A 16,818-nucleotide genomic window follows, 5' to 3' on the forward strand; every position below is an offset into this window, starting at 1 on the left:
TCCATAGTGCACAGCACTGCAACACCTGTGCACTTTCCTTGCATGTGCCCTTTTTTGCTTAGCGTCATACCTACAGTCAGGGCCAGAAATATTGGAACAAGGATAACTGTTTTGGTAGTTGGCCTCGCAGAGTGGTAGGCAGCAGTATTGCAACTGAAACTCTCCCCACGACCTGAGTTCGATCCCAGCGGAAGCTGGGTCCCAGGTAGCTGGCTCAGGTCGACTCAGCCTTCCATCCTTCCGAGGTCGGTAAAATGAGTACCCAGATTGCTGAGGGAAAGGTAGTCAGGACTGGGGAAGGCAATGGCAAACCACCCCGCTGTAGTCTGCCATGAAAATGCCAGCGTAAGCAGGCGTCCCTCTAGGGGTCAGTAATGACCCGGTGCTTGCACAGGAGGAACTTTTCCTTTCCTCCTCCTTACACCACCACATCAAAGTTGAAAGGAAACACACCCAGATGGGAGCGAAGTCAGGACTTTCAGCTGTAATTCAAGGGGTTTGACAAAAGTGGGGCACTAACCATTCGGGAAGTACAGTTATAACTGCCAAAACAGTTACCCTTGTTCCAATATTTCTGGCCCTGACTGTATCTGCATTTCCCGAAAACACTAGCAACGCTGGACTACGCTGCAGAGTTGTCATATGCTACTCGAACACACACCCCTTTGCAAAACGGGAATAGCAACACTGGGCTACTTTGCAGAACTTGTGTAACGCACACTTCTTCAACCATAGTCCTGCAGTATGCATATAATAATGGTGAACTTTATCTGCAGACCTTGTCTAGTTAATTTTTTAATGTTTATAAACTCAGAAGAAATTATTAGCAAGACCTGAGTTAGATCATGAACTCCTGTCTTTGCTGCTACCTTTTGTTTTTTGGTAGACACACTGCTGCACAAACCCAGCTACACAAAAGTCCTGGATTTCTAAATTGTTTTTTGCAATTACTTCCTAACCGGGTGCAATTAGTTCATAACAAGGAAGATCCCAAAAAGGGTTAACACACCCATTTGGGGGTGTTAATCATTGCTGTAATTATATTCATTGGTTAAAAACACTAAAAGGTAGGAGCCAACTAGTTTCTCACAAAATGAATAGACAAAATAGCGGCTGCACATTTTGCCTCATATGTCAGGTTTTGCAACGGCTAAGGATTTGCTATCTTTTCTTCTTTTTAATGCAAGCTATGAATCTGGAAATTAGGGCTCATCCACAGGGAGTGAATTATCCCTCTTTGCCTTTTCCTGCAAATGCCCATGAACATGGATGAAGTTTGGAATGGCTATCCTCATAATGTGACAGTTTGCCATTTCTCCCTTTCCCTTATGTTCCCTTATATTCTCTTCCAGCACTTTCCCAGCCTTTGTGGGTGAAATTATAGGGCTTTAAGGTGCTTTCAAGTAACAACATTAAGAACCCAATCATATGTATGTTTGGGGGTGGGGAGTGTTAAGCCACAAAAGCAGTGTACATAAGGAGTGCATCTTCCCTTGTGATGGAATCTCACACTTGGAAGTCCCAAAAAATTCCTTTTGAGCAAACATGCAAAGGATCCAGCTTAAGGCAGCAATCATATGCACAACTATTTGGGACTAAATGTGTATTAAAAAATGTTATGAGGCAAAAAAATGCACACATTCATGTAAATGCATTTTGGAACCTCAATATTCACATTTAAAACCCATCCCCATCATACCAGCCCCATGAAAACTTAAAAGGCTGCAGTCTGGTGCACGCTTCCTTAGGAGTAAAAGTAAGCCCTTCTGAATTCAATGGAAATAACTTTGAGTGAACATATTCTTAGAATTGGACTAGAAGATCGTTATTACAGCTTACTTAGGAGAAAGCTCCACTGAGTGCAGTAGGATTTACTTCTAAGTAGACATTCTTTGGGTTGGGCTGAGTATGTGAGCCTGCCCTCCAAAACTCACCCCGAGCAGCCACACAAACTGTACCATATAGAAACAGATTAGTGATGTTCAGCATTGGACCACTACAAAATCCCATATATATACAACCCAGGGGTAGAGGGGCAGCACACATAAGAAGAACAAGTTCCTGCCTCTGTAGACGAGCCTTGCTTCACTTGCCCAATGAGGTTAACCAGACAAAGTAAGGGAGGGACAGGCAAGGAAGCAAACCTAGGATCAGGGAAGCAGCAGAAAGTGGTGGGCGTGGGTGATGTTCCTGTGTTCTCATCTCACTTCACTTGTGGGCTGTAAAACAACTGATTGGTTCACTTTAAAGTAATGTCAACTCAGCACTGTTGCCACTGTCAGAATGGAGCAACTTCAGGGTGGAGGACCCTGGTTGTGCTGCTGCCTGCTATTGCCTCTTTGCTTACGAGGCTGCTTTCTTGCGGTGCCAGTTAAACTATAGAGCATCATACAGTTTATATGGCACTATCCGTTATATATGGACAGTGCCAAACTGCATAATATACAGCTGTTGTTTTATCAGCAAGTGCTGGAAACAACCCCCCACTCCCATGTTTAATTTACTGGTCTCCTGTCCCGTCCTGTGCGGCTGGAAACTGCCATTACCTCATGCCCTGTCAGTGTCTTCCCTCAGTGCCACGTCACAAGCTGCTCCTGGAACTCAGGAGTTTCAAAGGTAGCACAGAGGATATTTCATATAGTGTATTTTGTGCACATAAATAGTTTTTCTTTTCTAAAAAATATAACTATTTTTAAAGTTTTAAAAAAAATATATTTATATTCTGCCTTTCTTCCAGGAGCTAAAGATCTCCCCATTTATTTATTTATTTGCATTTCTATATCTGTTTCTTTAAGAGCTCCAATAACCTACAATTACAGCAAGGATTAAGGCGCAAAGTGCAATGTACATAAATAGAACATAAGATCTTAACAAATATAATAAAAATATAATTGTAATTATATATAAAAACACAAGTATTATTTATGGCCTGGGACCTTGGTCTTTGGAAATTAGCTTCTATACATACCAGGGAGTAGTCTTACTGCACTCAGTGGGGCTTCTTTATGAGTAGATATGAATAGGAATGCACTGAACACTGCCAGTTTTTTGTAAGATGCTCTGTCTCTTGATTTAAGGATCCTGGGTGATGCACAGGCCACACAGCATGTTGCCTAGGAACCAAATGATGTCAGGGGCGTGCCCCCACCCTTGAAGTAATTCGGCCCATGGGGAAGGGGTCAGTCCCCTCCCCAACTTAGTTGCACATCCCTGCCTTATGAGCTATGAGCAATGAATATTTGTGGCAATATCTCTCATTAAAAATTAAGGCCAAATAGGGATTGTTTAACACATGTTGAATCACACATTTCTGTTAAGGAGGTTTCTGTCTCTTCCCTGGTACTTTCTTCCCTCTCCTGAGATTTTCAAGCTGATCTGTAAATGGTTGCTCTGTAAAAGCATTTCTATTTTTAGCAGAAGGATGAGACAAACTTAAAAGTAAAACTCTGTACCATATAATATGCTGTCTGAGATATTGCTAAGGTTAGGTTGTTGAACATATTTTAACATACCTACTGTACATGGCAGCATGTCTGTGTAGGAATTTTCAGAAAATAGATGCATGTCTCATTATGTTTGATAATGTAAGGTTTTTGCTGATTGTACATGTGCTGGAAAGCTATGGTTTGACACCCCTGTCCATCATGTCCACCAGATGTGCACACAAAAACCATATATGTGCCATTGTAAGCTAGATATAGATGTCCTGCAAGCTCATACACAGATATGCCTTTGTAACATGTAAAATGTTCCTAACATTGTCTGTTATTCACTTGATACTTGAGAAAAACACTCAACCACTGCCACAATTATGAAGACGTTTTTCATTCTGTAGATTTAATTCTATAAAGGCTTGCTTTAAAAAAAATATGCAAAAAACCTTAAAAAATATATGATATTGTATGTAGGAGCTGGTATAAAACTCATTTCTGTAAAGAATACTTACAATAGGAGAGCACGTTTCTGCCAAGTTCTGTTATTTTATATGGTGCTGAAGGTCCATTAAAGTTAGAACTACATTGCCTAAGAAAGTTCAACATAAATCTTTCTCTTCTCCCTATACTCCAATAATAATTACATTGTCAAAGTGAGGTAAGATTGAATAATTTGGAATCTCTCTAATAAAAGCAAAGAAATTATTTTGCTTGTTTCCCAAGAAATTTGTAAGAATAAGCTAAGAATCACAAGGTGAGTAAGAGTTTTTCCAGACGCTACCTCCTCCTGTGCGTGTAGACTTTATGCATCACCCCAGCAAGCAAACCTGCAAGCAGACCTGGTCTTCATAGATCACTGTTTCCCGACACTCAGACTGGTTACTGTAATTGCTGTGAAACAGCAATTCTTACCCACGGCAATGTGTGTGCAGTTACTTTGCCGGGAAAGCAGCAATGCTGTTATCATAAGAACCCATTGAATGGTCTTTGTGACATTTTTACTCGGCAAGCCATGAGTCAGGTAGCAGATAGTGGAATAAGAGGCAGGGCTTGAGGATCAGGGACAGCTCCAGTATTGCACAGACGTTATATGGAAAAAGCTCAATGGAGTCTTTGTATCCTGTGCTTTAGTATAAACTTCAGGTAGGATTTGTCTTATAAATAAATAAAGCTTTATGCAACCATATATACTGTGTTTTGTTTAATAAAACCTAACAATGCACAGTTTATATGGTTTAATAAAGTACTGGTTGCCAGCTGAAATACGTTATTTATATTTTCCTCGGCTTTGAAAAAGAGGCTTGCACCATAAATCAGATGGTCATGCTGGCAGCATTGACAGCACCAAACACCTAATGGGGACTGATTCCATGTCGCTCTTCTCCATCCAATACCTGACATCTGCAATAATCTCTGCATCAGGAACATCATGTTTTAAATTCTCATATCTGAATACATTTTAAGAAGCTACATCGAAGAATATGAACAATTGCACAATAAGATAAAAGTGTCATTAACTATTCTCCACACTAATTTGTGATTATTTTTAATGTATCTTTTTGTTTTCTGCAGGCATTTCCTATTCAAAACAGGAACAGGGACAACACCATTGTTCAGTACTGCGACACCGGGTTACACAATGGCATCCGGCTCTGTTTATTCCCCTCCTACACGGCCACTACCTAGGAACACCTTATCAAGAAGTGCTTTTAAATTTAAGAAGTCTTCAAAGTACTGTAGCTGGAAATGTACAGCACTCTGTGCTGTAGGGGTCTCTGTGCTACTTGCAATACTACTATCTTATTTTATAGGTAAGCTTGTATTTTTATGATTATTGTAATCATAAATCTATATGTCTGTTTTGCTGGTTATATATGGACAGTGCCAAACTGCATAATATACAGCTGTCGTTTTATCAGCAAGTGCTGGAAACAATAAAGGCCATGAGAGCAATTTAATTAAAAGTTCTTCAGATGGAATAGAAAATATCTGTATTTTGTAAGCATTTTCCTGCAAAATGGCAAGTGAAATGCCATTTTAAAAAATTGAACTATAATTTAGAAATGCGCTGCCTTTCTTTTTTAGGAAGGATAAAGCCATACTTCAGCCATCATGCCTACATTAAAAAGTATAGTACATACAAAAAGAAGTGGGAAAAGTCATACAAAAGAATTTCTGTTTGTTTCTTAGAAAAAGCCCTCAGTTTTTCACATTTTAAAAGTGCTATTTATGCATAAATAATGAGCAGCAGATAATTATTTAATTATAATATTACTGTAGAATTTTGGATTTTATTTCCAAGCTCTGAACAGTGCTATCATTTTAATGCAGAATAAACACATGACTGCATGTATTCTAAAGCTTCTGTGGAACTATTTAATTCCAAAATGCCATGATCCATTGAGTATATTATAACTGTAGACCACCATTATTACATATCTGTAGGTTCATAAGTGAAAAGTCAAATTTCAGTGACCATACCAAAATGTTTCATATCCTAATGAAAAATTATACTTAGATTTAAAAGTTAATTCAAAATCCAAAACCTTTATAATCGTGAAATGTTGGTAGCCTGTGCTGAAATATGTTGATTAAATTTTAGCTCAAGCCACAACATTATATTGAAGAAAACTTTTTAAATGGTTCCTTGTTGACAATGAAGCCTTCAGATAATGCAAAAAAAAGACTCCCGAGTAATAGAAGAAATTCCCCTTCCCTGCTGGTGGAATATGGCTCCCTTGACAAGATTGTTAGCCTCCTGGTTGCCCAGGAGAACCAAATAATTTTTATGGGAATTATGTCCATAGTTTCTGTTATGTATGACCATTTGAGTCCTTGCTGGATTTGCTTTGTCCCGTCTGGTGTATGCGTTGTGATTCGATACAATAAATATATGCTTGTGCGGAGCTTATCAGAGTGAAAACCATTGTAATGTCCAAAGTCCTCAGTCACAGTCCATACACAGTCTATAAGCAGTAGTGTCGTTACCATAATCAGGTTGTGTTTTATATAGGCCAGTCTAATCCCCTTCCCTTGACACTGCCAAGTTTTAGGGCAAAGAAACTAAATGTATAAAACAAGCGAGGTTGCATTTCAAACTATAGTTATGCACATTCTAGTATCGTTGGTTTCAAGTACATAGTAATTTTAATCAGGTGTAGGTTGGATTGTGACCCAAAATATTATGTATATGGAATTATAAATATACAATTTAAACCCCCTATGTATTCTTACACAATAAAGTATGTTTACTTAAAAGTGTCTTAAATCACATTAATGAATTTTTATAATTAGTGAGGCTTTGAGATAATATGTTAACTGAATGTTTTTCTTCAGCCTTGAAGGTTTTAAAGGTTGCCAGTTATTGTTCAGATAATAAATGTTGCTGCAGAATTGGCCTTATTTTTCCACTGCCTGAGTTCTAAGATAGACAGTGCTGACCCCTGATGGGAAGGCAGCCCTTTCATGGCCCTTTCCCTGCATTTACATGACATTCTAGCTTTTCCTGGCAGTGTTCAAAGAGGGGTAGTACTATTTTGGATGTGTCACATGCATCCTAAAGGAGCCTTCCTAGGATGACACTACATGTGCCATTAGCAGCCTTGTTAGCATTGTCACTACTGCTACAAGCAACTTTTTGGTGCCAAATTTAAGACTACATGCATTAAATCATTAAATATTGCTGACAGTGGAGTGGTGGTGCATCCAAAGTACACTGTTCTGGAGTGATCATTCTAGGACTTATGTAAAAAGATGGCACTATTCCTCCCTTGCCCATGCTACAATAGGCACTTTTTAAGACTTGCTTAACCATATAATATATGGAGGGAGCAATCCTATCAGGATAGGTGACCACCTCCGAACTTGGAGGCAACTGCCTATCCAATGCACAGTGGGGGGAGCTTGGAGGGGATCCCCTCCTCCGTGTTCCAGCCATCCTACATTCACAGTCAGATGGCCAATTTTTGCTGAACAGCTGTGGGACATTGGAGCATGGGGTGGGGAGGCTGGACGACACATAGGAAGCGTCATACCAGCACTTTTGCACTCCCCACCCCAGGAACATCCCCTTTTGCCCCGCTTCATGCTGCTCTTTTGAGCTGGGAGCCTTGGGACGATCCGTGCCACCTACAAGGCAGCAGGGGAGGGGGCAAGGAGGCGGTTCTCCAGGAACCGACCAATCCTATGGCCATCTAGATTCTGTCTAGCGGCCATAGGATTGTACCCTAAAGCAACATTTTGCTGGCTTTTCATATTTGGCCAAAATCTGCTATCTCAGGAACTGCTTCCTCCTGCTTAATGATATAGCACCTCTTAACTGAAGTGACAAACTTAAAATATAGTCTGCTTTAGCTGTATTTACTCTCTGTGGTGTTTTTTATTACACAAAATGGTGGACACACATGTGGACATTCCGGTATATATTTCTAATAACATGTTTTTAGTTAAATAGCCAGTAAAAAGCAACTGCACTTTTAAACCAATTAAATAGTGTGGTACACAGAAATGTGCTACCAAAAAAGTACCTTTCCATAAGATGCTGAAAAAAAGTAATCTGAAAATACTCGTGTAAAGCCACCCTTTGAATATGGATGTTGTCCAGTGAGACAGAGCTGATGAAGAAAGAGGACTTGTATCAGGAAATAAAATCCTGAGCAGAAAACAAGACAAGTATAGTGTTCAATGCGTTCCAGCACTTCCAGGCAGAGTGAAAGTTATCTGGAATATTTTTGTGTTGAAAGAGGTATATGTCGGAAAGTCTGAAAATATATTTTGAAAATATTTTGAAAAATTTCTATGAACTGGGAGACTTCCTCCATTTAATCAAGTCTGGTCTTACCATTAGGAAGAGAGGCAACTGCCTCAAGCAGCAGTTGCTGGGGGATAGGAAGCAGTGGCAAGGACAGAGATGTGTGTGCTACGTGGCCTGCCCTGCTCCCCCTAAAACAGCCTGCTGCCCTCAAATGTGGTAGAAAACACGGTCCTGTCACCAGTGTTGAGGTATGATTCAACTGCCAATCTGGTCAGCTTCTGTAGATGTGAGAGGTCACCTATCTTTTCTTTTTAACCTCAGGCAGCAAATTGCCTTGGGCCAGACCTGCATTTACTACAATTTGATTTTGTCCAGAACAGGTATAGTTATGCTGCATTGCATCACAAATAACTAGTTCATATACCTGCTGAAATAAACAATACACAGGAGTTGCCTTCTCTAAGTATTCAAGAGAGAGCTCTTAATGTACTGGTGATATTACTGATATTTCAGCCAACTCAGCAACGTAAATGTAAAATCTGGCACTCAGGGACACACTTTGAAGATTTGGGGGTCCATAAAGCAGTTAATGGATTAAATTCACTCATATATGTGTGGTTTTCCCATCTCTTCAGATGTAATATCAAAATTCTAATTTAATAGGCCATCCAAGTATAATTCAGTGTGGGTTACTTAATACGAAATTGGAATGGTCTTCCATTTTATTTAGCTGTTTCATAACAGCAGGCTTTAAACAAAGCAGTGAGATGAGAAATTACAGATAGAAACATTGGCTGGAACAGCTTAGGTGACAAGTCACCTTTGAAGACCCATTTGTGGCTGCTTCCAGTGTTGCTCAGCAACATTACCAGAACAGAGTTATGTTGCAAGTTGTACTGAATAATGTGCCAGTGTATATTGATAAGGGAAGGTTGGAAGATTCATTAGAATTGTATATTATGATGTAATAAATGGGGCAAATTCCTGTTGAGACTCACAAAGCACTTTCCCCAGATAAATAACAAATGGGCACTTTAGCAGAGTTGATACAGTCATCCCTTGTAGCATAGATTTAGCCAGTTTTCTACAAGGACATGAAGACAGATGAACATACCAAGCCTCTTTACTTTATTTAAATGTTCAAGTGAAGGAAATGTGTTAAAAAATACTACTTTCTCTGTACTAGAGCAGTGTGACAGAAAACATTGTTTGCTAAAGTGGAGTCTCATCTCTGCAACGTCTCCACTGCACAGCTGGCAGGGGAAAATGCAGTGAGAGACTGGTTTGTCTTGTCATCTTGTCCTTCTTCTAACACCATGACAACAACGCCTTTGGTAGTGCAATGATTCAGAGAAGGGAAGCAAGGAAACAAAGGGAGCAAACATGAGAAAGAGAAAAAGCCAGGAGGTCACAACAAGGAGAAAAGAGAACAAAGAGAGAAGAAAAAGAAGACATCGGAAAGTGAATTTGAAACCAAGAAGTAGCTTGAGTGAAGCCAAAAACCTAATCCCCAGAACATGGAAAGAAGCAGAAAATGATTTTTTTGGGGAAAAGTTGTTTAAACTATTATCAGAAGCATGTAAATTAGCTACGTAGACAAGAAGGCATAAACATACTCTCCTTACGACGTTGAACATACTTCTACATTTTTATTTAAAAGGGAAGGAGGAGGCAATTAAAGAAAAGCAATTATAATTTAATTATAATTAAAGCATGCTTAAATATTACTGAATACTAATTTTCAGCAAACTAGCCTTTAAAAAAGAAGCTCTGAATCTTAAACAACCCTATTGCACATGCCCTAGGGTTTAAGTGAAGGACAGTCCCATTTTTCCACCACCCCTTGACATCCCCCACTTTTACTTTTCTACACGAGGCATATATTGTGTGCTCATCATTTCCTACTCACAGTTGCTTATGGATTCTTTAGACAATGCTGTGACCCTCCAGTTTCACTTCTGTTTGTAAACGGCACTTTCCATGAGTTGTTTTTTTTTTTAGAGCAAAGAAAATGGGTCATTGTTTCTGAAAGCGAAAGGAAATGCTATTTCCACTTACATATTTGTGCTATTGTACAGTGCAACCTCGAAAAAATGAAAAGCAGGAAAGGAAACGCTCCTCATGTAGTGCTGTAGATATCAATTTGGCAACAAAACTGAAAGTAGATAAAGTATATTAACAGCCTCATGTGCTAAAGCCCATGGCAAGGGATTGATATTGTATTGAACTGGAAGCAAAATTGTTGGGCTGGGTAGTTTTGTATTGATTGATTGATTGATTGATTGATTGATTGATCATTAGCCACCCATCTGGCTGGCTACCCAGCCACTCTAGGCAGTGTACAGTACTAATAACAAATTTACATAATCAAGTTAACAAAACAAAAAAAACACTGCTCTAAAAAATCCTAACCCATCCCAAATGCCCACCTGAACAGCCAGGTTTTTAAGCCTGGCAGAAGCTCATCAAAGATATGGCTATGTAATATGAAAAGCTGTAAGATCCCTACTCATTTTCAAGTAAAAATGCCAGTAATGGTGATGTGAAATGTTGTTATCCTTAATTGAAAGGGAACACCTCTCTCATTCTCTTTCTTATGGCCTACTCTTAGTTTATTGTTGTTGCATATGTATAATCTTGTGATCTCAAACTAAGATACTTCATGAAATGCTTATCACCTTTCTTGCTGACGAGAGTTAATTCCAGGCTTTTGAGAAAGAATGTAAAACTCAATGCCCACAAATAGTGACTAGTAATGTTTAAAAGAAGAATGCACTTCCAAAAGCAAGTTCAGGACCAAACTACACGTTACACAGAGTTCTGTGTTACTTTTCCCTGACCTTTTAAATAAAAAGTAGACACTGGAGATTCCTGTTGAGAGTGGAAGTTCAGCTGAGGATGGGCATGCTTAACCCATTCCCCACTGGGCATTTTTCCTCTGAACAATTTACTCTCAAGCTGTTCTCCCCAGCTTCCCCCAGAAACATTATGAGGACCTTGACAGTTCAGCCCTTAGGTATTGTTGATCATACTACTTAACTGTACTAGACCAGGTCAGATGGAAGACTGACTGCATTCGCATGTAACTCTAAACAATAGCTTAGTACCATATGTCTGAGCAGAAAGGAGTCCATACAAAGTGCCAAGCTCAAGTGCTCACCTCTCACCTTCTCCCGTGCAACTAGGAACAGAAATAAACCAGGATTCCATTTCACTCCTGGCTTGTCATTATACAGTCAGGGCCAGAAATATTGGAACAAGGATAACTGTTTTGGCAGTTGGCCTCTGTACACCGCCACACTGAAATTGAAAGGAAACACACCCAGATGGGAGTGAAGTCAGGACTTTCAGCTGTAATTCAAGGGGTTTGACAAAAGTGGAGCACTAACCATTCAGGAAGGACAGCCAGTGGCATACACACACACCCATCATTGGTGGCTCATAAGTAATGGAAGGAATGGCTGACAAGCATCTGCATGGTCAGGCGTGGCCTGTTTCCTGGGTACCCCATGACCAATCAAGCAGATGAAAGGCCTGGAGGTGGTTCTGAGTGTTACATTTGCATTTGGTAGCTGTTCACTGGAACTCCCAACATGAGGTCCAAAGAGGTGTCCATGAGAGTGAAGGAGGCCATCATTAGGCTGAGGAAACAAACCCATCAGAGACATAGCAAAAACAGTGGGAATGGCCACTACAACAGTTTGGAATATCCTGAAAAAGAAGGAATCAACTGGCAAGCTCAGCAACAGCAAAAAGCCTGGAAGACCACGGAAGACAACTAAAGTGGATGACCACAGAATTCTGCTCATGGTGAAGAGGAACCCTTTCACAACATCTAGCCAGGTCAAGAACGCTCTTGAGGAGGTAGGCATGTCATTGTCAACATCTACAGTCAAGAGACGGCTTTATGAATGTAAATAAAGAGGCTTCACAACAAGGTACAAACCACTGGTAATGCTCAAGAACAGACAGGCCAGATTAGCCTTCGCCAGCAAACACCTAAAAAAGCCTGCCCGGTTCTGGAATAAGATTCTTTGGACTGATGAAACCAAGATTAACATGTACCAGAATGATGGGAAGAGAAAAGTATGGAGAAGGAAAGGAACAGCTCATGATCCAAAGCATACCACGTTGTTGTTGTTCAGTCGTTAAGTTGTGTCCAACTCTTCGTGACCCCATGGACCATAGCACGCCAGGCCTTCCTGTCCTCTGTCAAACATGGTGGAGGCAGTGTTATGGCATGGACATGTATGGCTGCCAATGCAACTGGGTCACTGGTGTTTATTGATGACCTGACTGCTGATAAAAGCAGCAGGATGAATTATGAAGTGTATAGGGCTATACTTTCTGCTCAGATTCAGCCAAATGCTAGGACACTGATAGGACCTACTGCTAGGTAGGACACTGCTTCATAATGATAGGACACTGCTTCATACTGCAGGTGGATAATGACCCAAAACATACAGCAAAAGCTACCCAAGAGTTTCTCCAGGCAAAGAAGTGGGATGGCCAAGTCTTCAATGGCCAAGTCAGTCACCTGATCTCAACCCAACAGAGCATGCTTTTCACCTACTGAAGACAAGACTGAAGGTCAGAAAGACCCACAAACAAGCAGCAGCTGAAGGCAGCTGCAGTAAAGGCAAAGCATCTCGAGGAAGGGAACTCAGCATTTGGTCATGTCCATGGGTTCAGGCAGTCATTGACTGCAAAGGATTTTCATCCAGGTATTAAAGGCGATCCTTAAGTTTGAAATGATGTTGGTTTGTTCCGTTACTTATGAGCCACCAACGATGGGTGTGTGTGTATGCCACTGGCTGACCTTCCTGAATGGTTAGTGCCCCACTTTTGTCAAGCCCCTTGAATTACAGCTGAAAGTCCTGCCTTCGCTCCCATCTGGGTGTGTTTCCTTTCAACTTCGATGTGGTGGTGTGCAGAGGCCAGCTGCCAAAACAGTTATCCTTGTTCCAATATTTCTGGCCCTGACTGTATGTAAAGCAAGAATTGTTAATTTAAAATAAACCCTAGTTTTTAAACATCACCTAAAAAAACTGGGTTTGTTGTTGGCTTGTTTAGCAACTGATTAGAGTTTATTTTAAGCCACCGTTTCTGGTTCACAAGCCAGGTATCAGGCAAAATGAAATAATCCTGGTTTGTTCCTTATTCCTCTATATGGAAAAAGTAGAGGGTAGGCTCCTTTCTGCTCATGCATGTAGGGCTAAACCATGGCTTAGTGTTACATATGAACTGTACTGTGTAGCAGCAAACAACTGTGTGTTAGTTGCAGGAATGGTGAATGAGAAATGAGAGTGAGTGCATCCTTTTATCTGGAGCACAAGATGTGAATTTTAATTATTTTCCTTTCAGTCCTGCTGTGTGTTACAATTGAGTGAATATCACAGTGGGAGGCAGGCCCAAGATCCATAGCTGGGTTTGGGAAGATCATTATTGTTTCTGTTCTCTGCTTTCTCAAGCCACTCTTGATTAAGGGAGCAATCCTATTGGGATAGGTGGCCGCCTCCATACTCAAAGGTGACTGTCTATCCAATGCAGGGCAGTTGGAGCACAGAGAGTATCTTCTCCTCTGCATTCCACCGCCCTGCATTCATAGCTAGACAGCTGATTTTGGCTATCTAGCTTCGGGACATCGGAGCACGGGGTGGGGAGGCCAGATGTCGTACCGGCACTCCTGCACTCCCCACCCCCAGGAACCCCCCTTTTGCCCCACTCCACACTGCTCTTATGAGCCCGGAGCCCAGGGACAATCCATGCCACCTACGAGGCATCATGGGCGGGGAGGCGGTTCTCCGGGAACCAACCAATCCTATGATGGTCTAGATGTTGTCTAGCAGCCATAGGATTGCGCCCTAAAGCAACATTTTGCCGCCTTTTCACATTTGGCCAAAATCTGCTATCTCAGGTAACTGCTTCCCCCTGCTTAATGATCCTACCGAACAATCCTATGGCTGTTTAGCCACTGTCTAGCAGCCATAAGATTGCTCCCTAAGATATGATGCAAATCCTAGTTAAGATGGAATCTTAGTTAAGTGTGAACCATGATTAACAGCGTACCAACAAAACCCTTAACCTGATTAAGGCTAGTGGCATAATGTTGTGGGGATTTGCACTCAACAAGCTGGGGGAAGAGAATGAATGATTAATAAGTATAATAATAAAATAATCATTATTATTATTAAATAATGTCTGCATAAGTTGAATAATATACCTACTTTAATTTAATCATGGAGGTTGTGACCATTCTGGCTTTTGAGGCTCTGGATATTTCACTTTTTGATTCATGGCAAACTTTTACCTCATTATTATAGAATTATCATGTTCTTAGTTACAGTCAAAATTCTTTGGCAATGCAAGCTTTTCCATAAGAGACTGATTAAAGTGTATGGAATGAGAAAGAAGAAATATTTCATTCACAACCAGCAGACTCACAGCCTCATCCAGGAACATTTGGACTTACTCATTTTATCACTCCAGGTTATAGTAGGTGTCCAGTTTTGAGACCTTAGTTATGGAGTTATAGAATCCATGTTAGCAGAATTACTCAATTTTTCAGTAAAGGTAATAACTAAGACTTAAAGTACATTTTTTTTCTAAATTATGGGGACTGGCAAAAAAGGAAATCTAAAGTTTTTTCTCTTTTCTTTTATCAATATATAGCATCCGTACACTGTTTGCACTTTTGTAGGCAAATACCCAGTGTGTTGTCCCCTTCCTCAACAGGCAAAAAAATTATAAACGCTACTACACTAATAAAAGAATATTCGAAAAAACGTCATTGACAGTGCAAAGCTATACATGTCTACTCAGAAGTAAGCTCCATTGAATTCAATGAGACTTACTTTCAGGTAAGCGTGTAGGACTGCAGCGTAAGAGTCTTTCCTTTACCATACTATGTTTAGAAGCTTGTCAAGATGTGAGTATATATCTTCTAGAGTCAGCTGAGAATATTTAAGCTATTCAGTGTTGACAAAAGTGTTGACAATTATCCAGATTCAGTGCTGCATTTACATGGTATCATATTAAATAGTGATCATAAACACATTTAGTGCAGAATAAGGGCCAGTTCATGCAACCCTTGGGCACATAGCTGGCTACTTATTTTAAATCCTGGATCTCTGTTGTATGTATTGCAATGTGATTAAGTGTCTTTTTTGTGGGCATAAACTGCAGTTCAACATTGCCACTGCAAACAATTCTAAGTGTGGTTTTGGTTGGGTTTTTTATTTGTTCTTATCTCAGTAGTTTCTTTCATGTTTCTGCTTATAGCTCTCTTTCTTCATCCTTTCCAGTCTTCTTGTTTCTCTGAGTTTGGTTCTTGATCCTCGTTTAGATCCTCAATAGTAAAAAAAAAAAAAAAAAGTTCCCTTCTCTTCTGTGCATAGTCCTGGTGTTGTTTTCTGTTCATCGTTATGGTTTCTTGCTTAGATTAGTTCTTGCAATTTCTTTCTTTATGCTTCTTGTTATCAGCATCTTTCTGTCTTACAATGTTCTCTGCATTGGCTGCATGCCTCACCTCACATTCAATATAAGTTGTTTCCTCTTACCTTAAACTATTAACGCTCTCACTCCCCTCTACCTTTCTTGCCCACTCCTTCATTATCCTTTATCTTGTTCTCCCAGGTTTTTCTGATGCTTCTTAAGCCACATATACTACATTTGCTGTTTATGTCCTTTCTCTCTTGCTTCCTTCATTATTTTCTCACTTATGTCATGCTACTGCACTCTCCTCTTTTAAGAAACTTCTCAAAATCTACCTCTTCTCTGGCCCTTTCTTCCTGATAGCAGTCTTTATATCTGATGGTCACAAGAGTATAAATGGACAGTTTTGTGACCATCAGATATAAAGTTGGATAGACAGATGCTTGTTAGACAGAAGGTTCCAATCTTGGAGCTGTCTATCTATCCAAAGCCTGCCAGCAAGAGCCAGACAGGGCGGGAGGAGGATGGAAGCTTTTACAGCCTCTCTGTCCTCCATTTTAACCATTTTCAGCTAGACGGGCCTCTTAGCGCATCTAGGCGACTTACCTGCCAGAGGGTGGGGCCAGGAAAGGAAAGTGTCTTGGAATGAGCGGACTTGTGTATTTTTTTATTAATAAGACTTTTATGCCACTTAATAGATTAAAATTTCTAAGCAGCTTATATTAAAATAAAACACAACATACCCAACAATACAACAATGTTCTGCTGCCTTTTCTTCCCTTCCAATCTCTTCCACGGACACTGCTCCATCCTCAGAAGAGAAGCTGCTGCAGTTCTTTCCAAAGCAGCTGTGAGGGGTGGGGTGGAGGGCAAAAGAATCCGCACTTGGATTCCTGCCCCTGAGGTTGCAGCCTGTGGCTTGGGAATCTTCACCAATGTATGAGGAGCCATAGGATTGCTCTGTTAGCATGTGTTATCATTGGTTTTATTGTGATGGTTTTTATTATGTTTGTCATCCTGAGTTCTTTGGCTATAGGGTGACTCATAAATGGAAATAATAACAATAACAATAATAGGCTTCAACACCAGTTTTAAAATGTGGCCAGGTGACCAGTAACATGGGAAAATGGCATGTTTGAACCAGGTAATCATGGTTGCAGATCCACCGTGAGGCCTATGATGGCAATAGCATTTTTT

At 40.3% G+C, this 16,818-nt stretch overlaps 1 protein-coding gene across 2 annotated transcripts in view; it reads left to right on the top strand.

Annotated features, from left to right (window-relative positions):
• Positions 1-16,818, top strand: part of TENM3 (teneurin transmembrane protein 3) — a 445,596-nt gene that overhangs the window by 269,219 nt on the left and 159,559 nt on the right. For both annotated transcript variants that reach the window (XM_084856497.1, XM_084856499.1), the window contains exon 6: positions 5,007-5,245. In XM_084856497.1, the coding sequence (XP_084712623.1) occupies positions 5,007-5,245 (239 nt within the window). The remainder of the gene's footprint in view (positions 1-5,006; positions 5,246-16,818) is intronic.

The sequence above is a fragment of the Heloderma suspectum genome, chromosome 5 (assembly GCF_057233095.1).
Source record: "Heloderma suspectum isolate Gila_16-S chromosome 5, 16-S_ref, whole genome shotgun sequence".
NCBI classification, from domain to species: Eukaryota; Metazoa; Chordata; class Lepidosauria; order Squamata; family Helodermatidae; genus Heloderma; species Heloderma suspectum.